The sequence below is a fragment of the Neophocaena asiaeorientalis genome, unplaced genomic scaffold, assembly GCF_003031525.2.
Source record: "Neophocaena asiaeorientalis asiaeorientalis breed wild unplaced genomic scaffold, Neophocaena_asiaeorientalis_V1.1 scaffold634, whole genome shotgun sequence".
NCBI lineage: Eukaryota > Metazoa > Chordata > Mammalia > Artiodactyla > Phocoenidae > Neophocaena > Neophocaena asiaeorientalis.
This window is the reverse complement of record NW_020173971.1, coordinates 1,283,255-1,300,410: the sequence shown is the minus strand read 5'-3', so window position 1 is coordinate 1,300,410 and position 17,156 is coordinate 1,283,255. Positions and strand designations below refer to the sequence as shown.

The 17,156-nt window shown below is 37.0% G+C and overlaps 1 protein-coding gene across 2 annotated transcripts in view; it reads right to left on the bottom strand.

Moving 5' to 3' along the window:
* Window positions 1–326: 326 nt before the first annotated feature.
* Window positions 327–17,156, bottom strand: part of WDR26 (WD repeat domain 26) — a 42,342-nt gene continuing 25,512 nt past the window's right edge. For both annotated transcript variants that reach the window (XM_024753149.1, XM_024753148.1), the window contains exons 9-14: window positions 14,909–15,028; window positions 12,598–12,743; window positions 12,209–12,287; window positions 11,808–11,937; window positions 7,399–7,584; window positions 327–4,758 (exon numbers count right to left, since the gene is read on the bottom strand). In XM_024753149.1, coding sequence (XP_024608917.1) covers window positions 4,733–4,758; window positions 7,399–7,584; window positions 11,808–11,937; window positions 12,209–12,287; window positions 12,598–12,743; window positions 14,909–15,028 — 687 coding nt within the window. In that variant the 3' untranslated portion in view covers window positions 327–4,732. The remainder of the gene's footprint in view (window positions 4,759–7,398; window positions 7,585–11,807; window positions 11,938–12,208; window positions 12,288–12,597; window positions 12,744–14,908; window positions 15,029–17,156) is intronic.

The following is a 17,156-nucleotide window of genomic DNA, read 5'->3' as shown; positions in this document are numbered from 1 at the left end:
GTTTATTGGATTGAAAGGGAATACAAACGATTGGTTAAGTGCTATGCACTGACATGGAAAAGGTGTATTAAAAAAAAAAAAATCCCAGGAAAGCAAATCAAAGTTAATGTAGATTCAATTGAACAAAAATTTAAAGACATTTAATATACTACACATTTATAAAATAAAAGTTAACAAAGGGTGTTTTGTAAATAATTAGTAGAACAAGTGAAAATAAATATATCAGAGACCTGAAGTTTCTTATGCTTTAATGAAATAATAAAGCAAAGAAATTTAAACTACTAAATATAATCTGAGAGGCAGTTAAAAAAAAAAAAACCCCAATATTTAAGAACACAATCCTTTGAAACATTTAATCAGTCCATAGCAAATAGTTATTATATATCAAAAGCTCTAAGTTTTAACTAGTTCCACCACAATGCCATGTAAATCTTGACAATTTAGAAATCTTGAGATCAACACAAGTTCTTTTCTTGATCTCTACAGCTTGGTTTGTAAGTACATACATGCTTTTGTGGATCTATTCCCCTCGCCACACACACACATTTTCAAGGAGCCAATAACATTTTTTTCCATCTGTGCCTAAAAATGTTCCGATTCAGTTTTTAGCACATTGACCCTGATGATGAAAATGTTTTAAGTTAAAGATGGGGACACAATTTCAGTCTTATAAAAATATACCAGTATTAACCAAACCTTCAATTCAGAGAGGGCACTTCACATGTGCACGAGACTTTTAGTGAAACTGACAAGAACCCAGAACAGCTGTTTCCAGGACTTTTTATGAATTAAGTAATCTCTCTCTTTCACACAGACACACAACACACACACGCACACATTTTTATTCTCTTAGTTTCATTAAATCCAGGCTATCTGGATTAAGTAGGTAAGGGATGGGTTTTTATAGTTTTTGTTTTTGCAACTATAGGGCAGCTACTATAACAATAGCTTAACAACACTGAAAATTTTCGATTAAGTTCACCCTGTTTTTAGAAAGTGTCTAAGTATAAATGCAGATTCACCTCTTCTTTTAAAGTTAGCGGTTTAAATTAAATCCGATATGGTTTTTGAAATGGACGTAATATTTTGGAGAACAACCCCAAAAGAGAAGTTGCTAAAATCTAAATGAGAAATTAAAACGAAATAAAGATATTTATACACTTCAGAGATGGGACAAAAAGGATATTAAGAAAAATGTCTTCTTTCCTCCCCATTCAAAAGTAGCCATTCTTCTGCTGTGAAAGAAACTGACATGGATATTTCCCTTTCAAGAGATGTACGTTATATTTACCACTGTGAGCAGAGGTGATAGGGTCAGTTCTTGTGTGCAGGAACCAACATCCTAAAAAAGAAAATTTCAAGATGGGGAGGGGTGGGGGAAAAAAGGGTTTTCTATTAATGTCATGAAATGCCACTCCAGAGGGAGAACACCCCTAATAATAAAAATTACCATACTACTACTAGTGTGATTTCAAATTAAGAAAATACTGATAAAATTGATTTTTTTCCTTTCAATTACCAAGTTATTTTAATTACTTAAGTTTATTTTTAAAGTTAGGTAATCCCTTTCTGTTCTCCCACCCACTGAAATGGGCCAATGTGTAGGGGCATTTGCAAAAAAAAAGTCCTCTGTTTAAACTACTTACCTGGTTAAATATAACATTTACCTGGCCAATAAGAGCAAAAGAAATGTAGCTAGCTAGAATGAACACCAGTAACGTACAAAAACCCAAACTGAAGCTTTGTCATCCCTCCCAGCTCATTCCCCAACTCGAATTCACCACCCACACACCAGTCTTAGGAATCCCCAAATCCAACACTGTATACTAATAACCAGTTATTTGGAGGAAAAAGACATTTAATTTCATACGTGCTCTAGCCCTTAATCAATGAATAGTAACAACAAAAAAACATTTTTAAGCACATGGAAATGAGCCTACTAACCTGATTTTTGGAGCCAAAATTCTCCACTCTATTTTGATCTATGTGCAAAAAGTATTGGTACTTTTCAGTTTATACATTTGTTAGTATCTTGCAGCTGGCTTGGTAGTATTCTCACTCTGTATATTCTCACCTCAAGCCTATATAGAGACTACAGCACTGTCAGAAGTTTTCAGTTAAGAGCTATGAGTTAGACCATCCTGCTGTCAGGTTCTTTGTACCATAAAATCCTAGGTATCTTCATTTATTTTACCTTTCTAGCACAGTCGCTGCATGGCACATGCATGAAGTAGACGTTTACAGCAAATTGGCACAGTAAAGTACCAGTATATATAGGAAGCTGCCAGTTAAGACAGACTTGGAACACAAACTCACCTAGCTGCTATAGAAACCTTTGCATAGTTGTTACTCCGTCTTAATGGAGTTATGTTCTTGTAAAATGTGCCTCACTTTTACTCCACTTTTTTAAAGTGTTTTTAACTGTACTTCAGAAGCACTCTGAAAACTCAGATCTAGGGGTGGCTGGGTGAAGTATAGTAGACTTGAGCGCCAAATTGCCCCTGAATGGGCACAAATCTCCGTGAATGTTACACATGTACCATAGCACACTGTAACCAAATTTGTAAACAGCTGTGGAGTTTCTATGCCCACATTTTGTTAGTGATGTTACCATAGAGATTGGGGTGTATATTAATGGCTTCAGGGTATACATGAATCACTTAAAATATGAATGGATTTAACTGTACTGAGGTAAAGAGAAGTTGCCACTTAATTATATACAGTTACCAATGAAGATTTTATTCAAGCTTAAAGTAAAAAGTAATTTTAGTTACGAAAAATGAAGTACCAGATAAACTGTAACATAGTTATTTTAACTTAGAAGTATCAAAACAGGAATTCTTGATTCTCTAAGTGGTGGTCTCTGCAAAATGGAGCTTAAAGAAATCTTTTACATTACCAATTTGATAAAATAATCTGCTGACCACGATCTATCATTTTCTCTTACTATGAGCTTCTGGGAGAATCCGAGCTATTTTAAGGCCAATTGTGTTTTTCTTTCTTCTCCCCTTCCCTGACTTTACCCATTTCTCCCTGCTACCTTCCCCTACCCACCCATCCCCCGATGGAAGAACTCCTAACATCCAAGCCTTTCTCTTCTTTGTGGATCCTGAAGGAGTCTACTCACGGTAATAATATATTATAGACTTGGCTGGGCCGAAAGGGAACAGTGTAAGACTTTTTCTTCACCAGAATCTTATTTTGGGGGTATTCCCACTCCTCTTCCCAACGTAACAGCTATGGTCACCATATTTATATCCTCTACTAAAGAGGGGAGGGAATTTCCAAGGAGACTTAAGTATGTTGTACTCAGCTGTTACGGGGTTTAAAAGCACAACGTGAACATCAGGCTTTTGGCTTATTTTAAACGTGAAATTCTCAAAATTAAAAGTGCTTTTCCATGAAGGAAACCCTTCCTTAAACTAAAAGGGGAGGGGAGAGGGAGACTATCCACAGCACCAGTTTAGAATGAGGTTCAGTATGGCAATATCTGAAAATCTGAGAAGAAATATTCTTTAAATTTACGTATCCCTATATGTCAAAATATTAAGGGCAATCAGAGAAATGACTCCTAGGTTTTAAACCCAGTTTAAGTATGTCTGTAACCTGCTGAATTCTTCTAACAAGCTCAGTTATACTATGAATTTCCAAAGTGGTTATATCTGCTGACTTCTACTCTCTTGCTAGATCACACCAAAATGATTCCCCAAGTTGAGAACAACTTGGAACAAGCTTTGTTGAAAACCTAAACTGACTACTGATCTCTCATGTTGGTATAAATTTAAAATTCTTGTTATGAATCTTGAATTTCTTGAAGATCAGGTACTGATGTTCCTTCAGGAATAAAACAAAAGGGGGAAAATCTTCAAAGCGCTACTCTGAACTTCCTGTGTGATGTCCTTCCAAGCACTGTTTCTGACCATGTCTCATGTGGTATTCCAGAAGAGCATCAGTTTATACTGCGTATCTAAGTCATAGAGGAAACTTTTTAAGCTGGTTTAGATTCCAAATGTATACAAATGAAGTCACTTTAATCCTATAAATACTTCTTAATTTATTTTTAAAAAATTGTGCTGTTAACCCTTTTACGGGGCAACAAGCCATGTGAAAAGTACAAAACTTTTTGTCAAATGTAATATTGAGAGTGCTTTTGACATAGTTCACTGGTTTATCATCTGGATCAGTATATACTGCGCAACGGGCAAGGCTAGAATCCATGAACCAAGCTGCAAAGATCTCAAGCTAAATAAGGCGGAAAGATTTGGAGAAACAAAAGAAGGAAATTCTTTCCTATCCAATGTATACTCTTCAGACTAATGCACTCTTTCTATCAAGCCTTCTAAACTGTTAAATAAAGTTTTCCAAACAAGCATTTAAACGTCATTACACAGAAGAGCAACAAGAATGGATCCTGCCCGACAAAAGGCAGGAGGGAAAAAATTATATATACTGAGTTCAATGGGTAAGCCTGAATGTAGCACAGTTCTTCACAACCGATGGGGGGATAATTCAACATGGTGTCCAACAACGTTCTAACGACGTGCTTCATCTCAACTGGTTACTATGAAGCAAGGTGTAAATGTTTGGCCCCAGTCGGGCTTCAGAAATGGTTCTTTTTTCATGACGAGCATGTCTGTCCAGCTATCAATCATGTTTGTTTGCACCAAATCCCAAGCCATTAAAATACGACTAATTTTAAGTTAAACAGAAGTCGTCTGCTCCAAATTCGCCATCAACTATCCATGCTACTGCATTCCTCTGAATGAAGACAAGATGAAATGTGTATTGGGGGAAAAGAGGAAGAAGAGGGGAGGGGGAGAAAAAAGTTACCAGTTAGAAAGTTTTAAAATCAGCATCATGCCATTACAAAATATCGTAACATTAGAAAACAATCACATCGAGGCAAATTCTTGATACTTTCATCATTATCGTTAAAACTGTGTCCACGTCACATCTTAGGCTATATATTACAGTCTAAACTCAGGATTATTTTGAATATTGGAGAACCCAAGAGAATAATCATATTGGAATCTCATGCTTTAAAAATGAACCTTGAAATACTTATGCAGAATAGAAAAATCTTCATGGTAGTTTACAATAGAAGAGAATAAAGAAGATCTGGCAGTCCAAGGTAAACTGTGCATCGTAACTATGTATTTAATTCTGCTTTCAGTGGCTCAGTGTGAAATTCTGCAACATCACCCTACTCTTCTGTGTGTGTGGGGGAGGGGTCATGTGTCAACAGCTCTACCGATACAAATTCACACACTCTACAATGCACCCATTTAAAGTGGACAATTCAGTAGGTGTTAGTATATTCACAGGATTGTACAACCATCATGACAATCAATTTTAGAATATTTTCATCACCATTAGCAGTCGTAAGCAAACCCTCACCCCCCCAATCCTAAGCAACTACTAGTCTAGTTTCTCTGTGGATTAGCCTATTCCGGACCATTTCATATACATGGAACCACCGTAGGTGCTCTTTTGTGTCTGGCTTCTTTCACTTAGCGTACTGTTTTCAAAGTTCATCCATGTTGTAGCATGCATTAGTACTTGATCCCATTCTATCTATAGTCCTCAAAAAAAAAAAATGCAGTATGGAACTTTACTGTTATAATAAAAGGTCAGCAATTCTCTTTTTTGAAATTGAGTTAAGTGAAATAGTTTTACTTCAATGACTTATAGTATCTTAGGATATCATGATTTTTGAATGTCATTTCCTTAGCTTCTCATCTATATTTTTCTAAAACGTCTATTCCAAACAGGTATTAATTAGAAAAACAAGTTTTCATGTGTGGGAAAAAGAACCCAGAAGATGCCTGCATGAAAGGCATTACCCAAATTTCTAGTTATACAGAAGCTGTTTTCCTATTTTAGGTATAAATGAAATTTTAGGGCTATACCTATGTTGCAAAGCACAACTGAAAATTGCTGAATTAGACCCAGTGCTTACAACTGGGCCAAGTTTGGCTCACCCACAATGATGAGTATCCACAATAGCTAAGTTACCAAATAGCAGTGTAACTTTTGTTTCACAGCAGTAGAAGCATAAACACACCCTTAAAGGTATGTCTAAAATAAATCCACTTACAAGGTAAATTTGTTACTATATACCTAATGTTTTCCTACTTCCTCAAATCAAATGTTTATTTGAAGAAATAACTTCCAAAATGACTAATAAAATTAGAAAAGCACATATAATCTCAGTTATAGATCTCTAAAACATCTAAGAGAGTGGGGCTTGAAACCTAAAAAAGGACAACAACGAACAATAGGAGATCGACAAGATTTTTAGTTTGAGCTGATTTCACAGAGGAATGTTAGAATGTCATGTAGTGATGTACAAATACAAAAAGGTCCTTGAAGGTTCTGAATAACTGAACAGTAATTCTCAAGCTTTTTGACCTGTGTGCTCTTCGTGCTTTTTACTCTCATCTTTGGCTGTACATCCTCACCGACCAGTGAGATCTGGTCAAGCCTTTTACAGTTTGAACCACGAAGACAAAAGCACAGAAAATATGCTTTTAAACCACACATGCTACCCTGACAACCCTCCTCCTCTAAGAATAACTTAACTGAACAAAAAAATCTGTTTATCTGCTTCTAGGTAAATTACTTCTTTCTAAGCAAACTAAATATTTTTGCTCTCGTTATCTCCTCTCTCTAGTACCAATATCTTGCTCAATTAAGCTTATGTCCTTAACTGTTAAGCTTTCTGGCTTTGGGCTTTCTTCAAGTATCTGTAAGTAGTGGAAAAAACCTTTCAGACCTAGATTTGAAGACCTGGCAGCTCTCAACAAGTTAACTAGTCTTGCCATGCTTCAGTTTTTACATCCACAGAAATGAGGATAAAAACACTTCTTCTACTTGTCTTACAGGGCTATGAAGATGTTATGCAAGACAGTGTATATAAAGGGCCTAGCAGGCTGCCTGGCACATAGGTACATGATAAATTTTAGTTCCCTTCTTTTTCTCTATTGGTATTAACAGATATTTATTTTCAAGGGTAAAACCATAATCAAGATCATTCTAAAGTTGTTCAAATTTCACATACTAGCTAGTTTTCATGGGTATGAAAGTATAAAATACTTCTTGCTTGATGAAGCAAGATTTTCAATAAAATTTTGAAAGTGGCAATACTAACTGGATGTAAATGAGGTGGCACATTTCAGCTTATTCTCCCCAGTGTCACCGATAAAACAAACAAAATACTGCTGTGTCTTAGATTAATTAAACTTCTGCGGCGATACAGTGTACAACCTCTAAATGAGGGAAAAAAATTGATTGTATCCTACACTTTAAATAAAGTACCGCTTAAAAATGCTACAACTTTATGATAAGCAGGGCAACGTTTCATCTGGAGAAAACACAGGGATACTGTATGATAGTTACCTTCAATATTCTGGTGGTCTATAAAAGGCGCTGGTCCCCATATTCTAACGGTGCCGTCATCTGAGGCGCTGGCCATCATAGATGGGATCTGTGGGTTCCAGCTCACACAGTTTACGGTGCGTGTGTGCCCTGTCAGCTCCGCGATTGGCAGTTCACTACGTTTGTGCCAGATGTAAACCTTGTGATCTGAACAAACAGTAATTCAGAGAAAAGTCAAGGAGTTGTTACATATTAACAAAACCAACTGATTTTAAATTTACTGCTCATTACACACAGAACGTATAACTTACTAGAACTTGAAAGGACAACAAAAACAATGTGAATAATTTAACAAACTACCTTTTGAAAAAAGCCATTTTAATAAAATACACATTTTTTCCCCTGTTACTGATGACTGACTAGCTTGCAAGTCACCACAAAATCTATCTGTAATATCCTGTAATACATAATATATAATCACAGTCAAGATCTTTGAATATAAACAAATCTAGGATAGAGACAAATTCTATGGAAATGAGAGGTGATAGAAAAGCAATGTATCCAAATTCAAATATAGCAATTATGATAGCTAAATATTGAGTGCTTATAATGTACTAAGTATATTATTATTTTTTAATTATTGTTATTTTTTGTGGTACGCGGGCCTCTCACTGTTGTGGCCTCTCCCGTTGCGGAGCACAGGCTCCGGACGCGCAGGCTCAGCGGCCATGGCTCACGGGCCCAGCCGCTCCGCGGCACGTGGGATCTTCCTGGACCGGGGCACGAACCCGTGTCCCCTGCATCGGCAGGCGGACGCTCAACCCCTGCGCCACCAGGGAAGCCCTTAAGTATATTATTTAATCTTCACCATCATCATGAGGTGGGCACTATGCTTATCCCTTTTATGGATGGCGACTGAAGAAGCAATCTGCTCATGGTTAACAGCCGGTAAATGGTGAAACTGGGGTTGAAATCCAGGAGGCCCTGCTCAAGCGTTTACTTGTGAGGCTAGACAGCATAATAATATGACTTTGTAGTAGTCTATTTGTAATCTCATGAAGTGACCATAAAAAACAAAAACCCGGACAACTTTGTGATAAAGTAATCTTCAAAAACAAACAAAGCAAAACAAAACAACGGACTAGTACAGAGTAGAAGTTCACAGTACGGGCTGTAGAATCAGACTACCCAGTCCACACGTTCCCTGTATCACGGACCAGCCGTGTAACTTTGGGCACATTACCCACTCTTTGCAACTCCTCTGTAAACGGGGATGTGTACTTACCTCATCATGTTATGAGGATAAAGTAAGTCTGTACATGAAAAAGTGTTTTGAACAAAGTCTAGCACGTAGTAAACACCATGTACTACCACAAAGAGTTAACGAAATAGAAGTGATGGCTTTTCAGCAGCAGGCAGAATCCCAGGGTAAATCAGAAAAGTGTCCTATCTGAACATCTGTCAATCAACTATGTGATCAATGTGGGAACTTTCAGTGGATGTGCTGCCAACTGAGGAAACTTCAGAGTGGTGAAAAGGTAATAAACTTGTGGTTAAAAAAAAAAACCATGCCCTGGTTTCAACTTACAAAGATAAGTTGGAACTGTTTCTGAACATTTTTTTGAGTATATGAAGCAAAAGCTAAAAGGCACTCACTGAAGTACTGAATTTATCTTTCCTAGACGGTACTTATCTTTCAATCATTTCTGAAAATAATTTTCTTTCAATAAAATAAAATTAGCAAAAGGAAAAAAAAAAAAAAGCCCAGACTAGCTATGTTTCCCCTTGGACAGAGCAAGTCCACAAAGAAAGATTACAGGCTTGAAAAGTGTGAATGCAACTGAAATCTGCCTACATTTGGATTTGTGGACACATACCCGAGGAGGATATTTGCTCAACAGTCAGCAAAAATTAAGATTTGATGTAGTCAAGGTCAGAATGACAGGCTTTATGATCAAGCTCTGCTTACTGTACCAGTTTAGGGAATCCAGTGCCCATGCAGAGGTAAAAAGTAAGTTTTTCTATATATTTCCAGCACAATGAAAAGGCTGGAGTAATGGCATAACTTTTAGGAGGAAAGGTTTCCTAATTGCTCTATTTTATACTGACATTCATATATTTGGGGATTTGGAAGGTTCTTGGAATATATTTCTGACAATAAATGACAAATGGATTACTGTGGTCATCTTGGGAGATAATATAGTTGCTATATACACTTGGTGTTGAAAACACTTTTAGAACCATTCTAAACCACCTGAATCATGAGAATGCTAATCTCTTTCCATCATAGTTATGTTTCATTTTATCCCTAAGCAGAATATAATGTGTGGCTTAATTACATTATTCATCAGGCTTAATTCTAAAGTTAGTTTGGTCTTAAAAAAAAAAAAAAGATTGGGGCTTCCCTGGTGGCGCAGTGGTTGAGAGTCCGCCTGCCGATGCAGGGGACGTGGGTTCGTGCCCTGGTCTGGGAAGATCCCACATGCCACGGAGCGGCTGGGCCTGTGAGCCATGGCTGCTGAGCCTGCATGTCCGGAGCCTGTGCTCCACAATGGGAGAGGCCCGCGTACCACACAAAAAAAAAAAGATTGGCATCACTAGGGATAATGGTAGCAACACATATTTTTAAAGCACTTCTAGGCTACATATTATTTTTAGAAAGAGCTATAGGGGATTGTGAGGCATAATTAAGAGGCAGAAAACCCCCCAGGAGCAGGATTAAATAGAGCAAGGGGAAAGAGATCTTTGAGTAGGAAGAGCTAAAAAGCAGGTAGAAGGCTTATTAATATGTTTAGATCATATCAAATTAAAAGCCAATGGAGAACCTAGAAAAAAATAACATGATTAAACTAACAGATAAAAAAAGATTTTTTGACGGGAAAGAAGTGAACTCCCAATTGTTACCTAGCAAACCACTCTTCTCTTTTCTCAATCTTATCTGACTGATTTTTGGGGGGGAAAAGAAAGAATAGATAAATTCATATGCTTCATGTTAAAATCTAAATTCCTAAATGTCTCTTTGTCTTAATCCTTAAATATCTTATACACAAAGGAAAAACTCATGTGTCATTTTGTGATCCTCTTAGCTACTGAGATCGGTTTTTTGTCAAGAAATGGGTAACAGAAACATCTTACACAGTAATTGAACATTACCAGGTGTTTACCAACATAATCCAGTTCCTTGGTCTACCTTGGAAAATGAGATTCAGTTTTTAAAAAAATGACTTAAATAATTTGCTGCTATAGTACTAGAACAGTATAGTGGGTACTCAAGAAAATGGGTTGAATGAAAAATTTCAATAATTTGCCATTATTTATGTTTCATCACCTTAAAACGTACACCAACTTTTAATACTGCCTCACTTATTTGTGCTTGCATATTTTAAACAATTTCTATTTTAAATCAGACTGACTAGTTTAGGCACATGCCTGCCTGAAATACCGATGTTATTAGACCAGAGAAGTTTATTCAAAAAGGTAGTAGACACAATTCTGTAATTTCAGCTTCTCTGAGACCATAAGAATCCTAAATTATTTTCTTTGGTCACTAAAGAAACACTGAAGATCTAACTATAGTCAATTTTGTCCAAGATCAGGTAAAACAATTAACCTTGATTTTTAAGATACTACTAACATCTGAAAACCATCAGTCTCATGAAAAAATAGTGGGGCTTCCCTGCTGGCGCAGTGGTTGAGAGTCCGCCTGCCAATGTAGGGGACGCGGGTTCGTGCCCTGGTCAGGGAGGATCCCACATGCCGTGGAGCGGCTGGGCCCGTGAGCCATGGCCGCTGAGCCTGCGCGTCCGGAGCCTGTGCTCCACAACGGGAGAGGCCACAACAGTGAGAGGCCCGCGTACCGCAAAAAGAAAAAAAAAAAAGAATCCGCCTGCCAATGCAGTGGACACAGGGTCGAGCCCTGGTCCGGTAAGATCCCACGTGCCACGGAGCAACTAAGCCCGTGCGCCACAACTACTGAGCCCACACGCCTAGAGAGCCCATGCTCCTCAACAAGAGAAGCCAACACAACGAGAAGCCCGTACCCCGCAATGAAGAGGAGTCCCCACTAGCTGCAACTACAGAAAGCCCGTGCGCAGCAACGAAGACCCAATGCCAAAACATAAATAAATAAAATAAATCTATTAAAAAAAAAGTCAACATACGAGAGAATAAAGATTTAACTAAATCTTGATTTGACACATGCACTAAACACACCTCCACATAAGCCAAAATAGGCACGATTAATTTGTGACAATAGGAGGACTCAAATCATTCCAAGAAAAGGAAATTAACAGTGCACTGGATAAACAGCTCATACAATTTTTGATTTAACATCTTGAATTTGTTTGGAGACATGACTATGTTCACAAGTTGAGAGAATTATAGAACTTTCAGTCCATCAATATATGTGAACCAACAGAGACACAATTTACCTTCACTGCCACTAGCGATGAAGTCTTCATTATGGCCTCCAAAACATGAATGAATTGTATAAAACCCTTGTGTAACACCTTGATACTTTCTTACTAAAACTCTGTCTTGCAAGTCCCATAAATGAACTCCCTGTAAGCAAAAGAGAATTTAGGTATTTATTCTACCTCAACTCAAAAGAATTTTAAAAAGTTACCTGTGACTATCCCTTTGCCTGATGAACATTTTCATTTTCTATTTATGCGAAATGCCAACTGAAAAATTTCTAGTTGACTCTACAAACTTAAGGATCAAACACATTTGAAATTTAAGAATTCACAGAAATACTTGTTTATATATACTAAAAATCACAATAAACTTTAACTAAGCTAAGTTTTTCTGAGAATTATGCTAATAAACTCACCTGAGTTGCTACATTTAACAAAGCTAATCGGCCATTCTTTGAAATAGTAAAAGACATAATGGGATGATCTTCTTGTACTCTGTAACCAAAAAATAATTTGTCAACAGAAACATACTAAGAATCAACACATTCAAATTATCAAAATACAAAATGTTCTAGCTTAAGTATCACAAACTTTGTCTGTATTCACTATTATATACTATATTTCAATCAATAAAAAGAATCTGAGTTAATTATTACTAAGCACCGCCTGACTAACCACCCAAATTACCAATCAAACCAAAACCAAAACCATAATAAAAACTTTTTCTGAAGAAGTAAGTTCCACTACACTTCTATTTTAACATAAATCAGGTAACTGTTGTTTAATGGATACAAAAGATAGTTACATGTTCCTATCTGTAAGGTCCTCGAAGTTATATCCCCGAATTCGCTGGTGTGTATCTGATGCCAAAACAGTCTTCCCGTCACTCAAGCACCAAAGGCATTGCACTCTCACCCCTTCCCAGGAGTCAAGGAGATTACCGTCTAAATCCTGAGGAGAAAATTACTATTAACTCCATTATTTAACAGCACTCAGAAAGCAAACAAAAACAAAAGAATCTCTTAGCATATCTTTTTGTAATGTTTGTCTTTTCCTGAGACTGATCTCAACCTAATTGTTCCATAAGTGTTTTTAATCATCAGAATTTGAATATAGGTCAAATTTCATTACAATACCTAAGGGAGAGGGGGAGAATCTTAGTAAATCTATCTTCCCTTCAGTAACCTACCATGCATAGATAAGTACAATAAATACAAAGAAAGAAAGAATCCTTAAGTTTTAAGGTCTCACAACTTTTGGAAAAGAATTCAAACATTCCTTTAAAATTCACTATACTGGGACTTGTCCTGTAATATTCACAAGTTGTGATATGGAAAACAATGGAAAACAATTACTAAAACATTAATTATAACTTTACAGAACTTAGGAATCTGTTATGCCATTTTTTAAAAGTCACCAAATCTGTAACGTGCTGAGCAAAGCTCTTTAGGTTCATTATCTTATTGAACATTCAGAGCTCTGAGAGGCATTCCCATTCCCATTTTACAGGTTAGGGAACTACCAAAGTCCTGTATCATGAAGGTTTAAACAGTGTATGGGATGGCAAAGTCAGCAGAAACATATATGCGTCTTGAACACAGGGAATTAAGAACTAATGGCTTAAATGCTAAAATGTACGGCATGGTGACTATAGTTAATAATACTGTATTGCATATGTGAAAGTTGCTAAAAGTAAATCTTAAAAATCCTCATCATAACAAAAAAAAATTCTTGTAACTATGTATGGTGATGGATGTTAACTAGACTTATTGTGGTAATCATTTTGTAATACATACAAATACTGAATCATTATGTTGTACACTTGAAACTAATATAATGTTATATGTCAATTCGATCAATCAATCAATGCAGTACAGTATTAGCCCATGGAGAGAAAGTCCAGAAATAAAATGCTAAATTAGTATGTAACAATGGTATTGACCACTTGAAATAACTTTTTAGAAGAATTAGGGGCTTCCCTGGTGGCGCAGTAGTTGAGAATCTGCCTGCCTATGCAGGGGACACGGGTTCGAGCCCTGGTCTGGGAAGATCCTACATGCCACGGAGCAACTAGGCCCGTGAGCCACAACTACTGAGCCTGTGCGTCTGGAGCCTGTGCTCCGCGACAAGAGAGGCCGTGACAGTGAGAGGCCCGCGCACCGCGATGAAGTGGCCCCCGCTCGCCGCAACTAGAGAAAGCCCTCGCACAGAAATGAAGACCCAACACAGCCAAAAATAAAATAATTAAAAAAAAAAAAGAATTGGAAAATCACGGGTATATCAATAAAGAGTGTTGGGACAACTGGAAAAAAAACACAAAAAAAGAAAGAAATGGCTTACAACCATGCTGAGATAATATGACACTAGGTTCCACGAGTCTAGCAGCCAGTTTAGTGAAATTGATAATTTGTAGTGGCTACATAAAAGTCTTTATGATAAATGACCTACACTGAATGATTTGATGGGATTTATTATCTTATCTTAGTTTTAAAAATCTAGAAGGGCCTACTAGAACCATGCTAGGTAGTGATATGAGATGTGGAATCTAGATACAGAGTAATGACACAGGATTTGTATCACAGTCTACCCTGTCATAAGACTTTTTACCTATTAATTTTTATTATCCCAACACTCCAAGATTAACAGGGCAGGTAATGATTAGAAGATACCTCAAATCAAGACCGCAAAGTTTTCTGGTAACACTCATCATCACTTTTATTCCTCAAATATTTAAAGACAGTCTCCTCATGAAATTCAGCTTTTTTTTTGGATACAAAAAATTCCAAAGGGCTAAAAAACCCCAAAGAAATTAAATACTAAACCTTTTTGTCCCTATACATTAGGAACTTATTTATAAGAACAAAATGTTTAGTAGGACAATTTTTTTTAATGTTTTACTAAATTCAAAGCCTGTATTTTGTATAAGCACTTGAAATGGTTTAAAAAAAAATCCACAGCAAGTTCTATTGGACAGTGCTTTTCTAGAAAGATGGCAAAGTAGGTCTTCATACAGTATATTTTATAAAAGATATCAAGTCAAATGAATTCTTTATTTTTACAAAACTAAGTTTGCTTTTAAATAAGCAAACATTTGAAAGAGGGCACTAAATACTCACACACTGATAGAACTGCCCACGCTGACCTCCAGTCACAAAGCGTTTCCCATCTGGATTCCAAGCCACACTTGTTAAACTGTCTTCATGAGACTGGCTCATTTTTGTCCTTAGCTCTCCCGTCTACAAGGAAATAAAACTGTGGATGAGATCTTCAAGATACTCTTCTAAAGGAAATGTACAAAGAAAAAAAAAAAAGATAGTAACTGGGATATCTGGTTAGTTTAATACTTCTAATTAGAGAAATAAACTGTTTAAATTGCCCTCACAGAAAGAGACTATAGCACTCAGAAATTAAGGACTTGAAGGAAAACTCAGGAGTCAAACAAAGCCTGGCGTATGTGATCCAAAGAAGAGATATGAGATAAACTCCAATAGAACTCTTGTCTTAAATCAATTACATTCATAAATTAAAACATGTAATTTTTCCCAAGTAAGATAATGAAATGCCCAGTACTACATACCTATTCCTTCTGAGTTTCCACTTCTCCTTAGTTCATAGTTCTTTATAAATTTTATTCTAAAATTGCAGTTCATGCAATTAGCAACTCCTTAAGAACATGATTAATAGCAGAAAAACTATGCCCTTAAACTAGGCCAAGACTGTAGGCAATCTAAATTATGTTAAACTTCATAGTCAAGATGCTCAAAATGTAGTAGGGAAAATGGGAAGAGAAAAACAAAAATTATTTTTCTGATATATAACTTTATTTCAATTAAAAGTAACAGAAAAGAATGAAGAACTTTTGTACTGTTTAGCACAGTCATTTTAAAGCATTCCCAACTAAGCAAGACTATTTAGTTGATTACAACCCTCAGATATCCTCCTGTTATTTTTTCTAAGTTATCCAACTTAGAAGGTAGACACATACCATTTAATTTAGTCTTGATTCCATTTTGTTCATGGATTAGAAACAGGATCTGAGAGATAATAGCTGCCCTTGGTATAATAAAAAGTACATGGGCATAATTTTCCTGTGAGAAATGGGTAATCAAAAGTAAAAAAAAAAAAAAAAAAAGTGCATGATCAGGAAATGGGGCCAAGTAATAAAAGCAAAGAGGGCACAAAAACCAGAATGTCTTCCTTACACTGAAAAAGAAAAAAAAAATTCGGCAATCTGAAATCCTTCTCCCATATTGTTAATTGCTCTCAAGTCACTATTTTTTTGGGTTGCTCGATATAAACAGGTAAAAAATAAAAGTTTAGAAACACAAATACACATGCAACAGCTAAATCCTCAGCATTTTCTATTCACAAATGTGTTAATACACTAAGTTCTGAAGGCAGAAATGGTCTTTTTCTCTGTTATGCTCAGGACCGTGAGTGTATGAGGCCATTACAGGTATGCCCTGCTTTTCAAAAGTTCACTTTCCGCCAAGTGGCTTTCACAAAGACCTACATTAGTACCTGTTTTTGCTAACCAAAAGACATCTGAAGAGGATTTTTGCTTTTACAAAAAAAGTCCGTGAAAAGGGAAAATAGTGTTCAATGTTTTGCAATGAGTTGTCACAGAGGCAGCACACACCCTCAAGAGTGCGAGTGGCATCGCTAAGCTCCTTCCCAGGAACTGCGCTCAGCATCTCAGCATCAAGCTGCCATGGCTTTGAACTATGTGAGCATCTGTGCTTTATCTTGATTTCTTTTGTGCATCCATTAGTAAGATGTGTCCTAAGGTAACTGCTTCTTCACTTTACACCAGGGGTCCCCAACCCCCGGGCTGCGCACAAGTACCGGCCCCTGGCCTGTTAGGAACCGGGTCGCACAGCAGGAGGTGAGCGGCGGGTGAGCGAGGGAAGCTTCATCTGCCGCTCCCCATCACTAGGCTCTCCATCACTAGCGTTAGCGCCTGAACCATCCCCTTCCCCTACCCGCCACCCTCCCCCACCCCATCCGTGGAAAAACTGTCTTCCACGAAATCGGTCCCTGGTGCCAAAAAGGTTGGGGACCGCTGCTTTACACCATTTCAGCTTATGAAACATTCCACAGGAATACTCTACTTTTCAGGTAGCAGGGGAAACCTGTAATTAGGAATCTACCTAAAAACACAAAGGAGCAATTTGAAAACTGACTTAAAAGAACCACTCTTTTAGAACAAGTCTATGTAACGTAATGCATAGTAAAACAGTTAAGCTAGAACATAGTTGAACTGTCCAGAAATTCAAAATTGACTCAAAGGAAGACTACACAGGCACTACAAATTGAGTCTCTATTATAGGATTATGACTATGTACCTCTCCTCCCTTTGAGGGG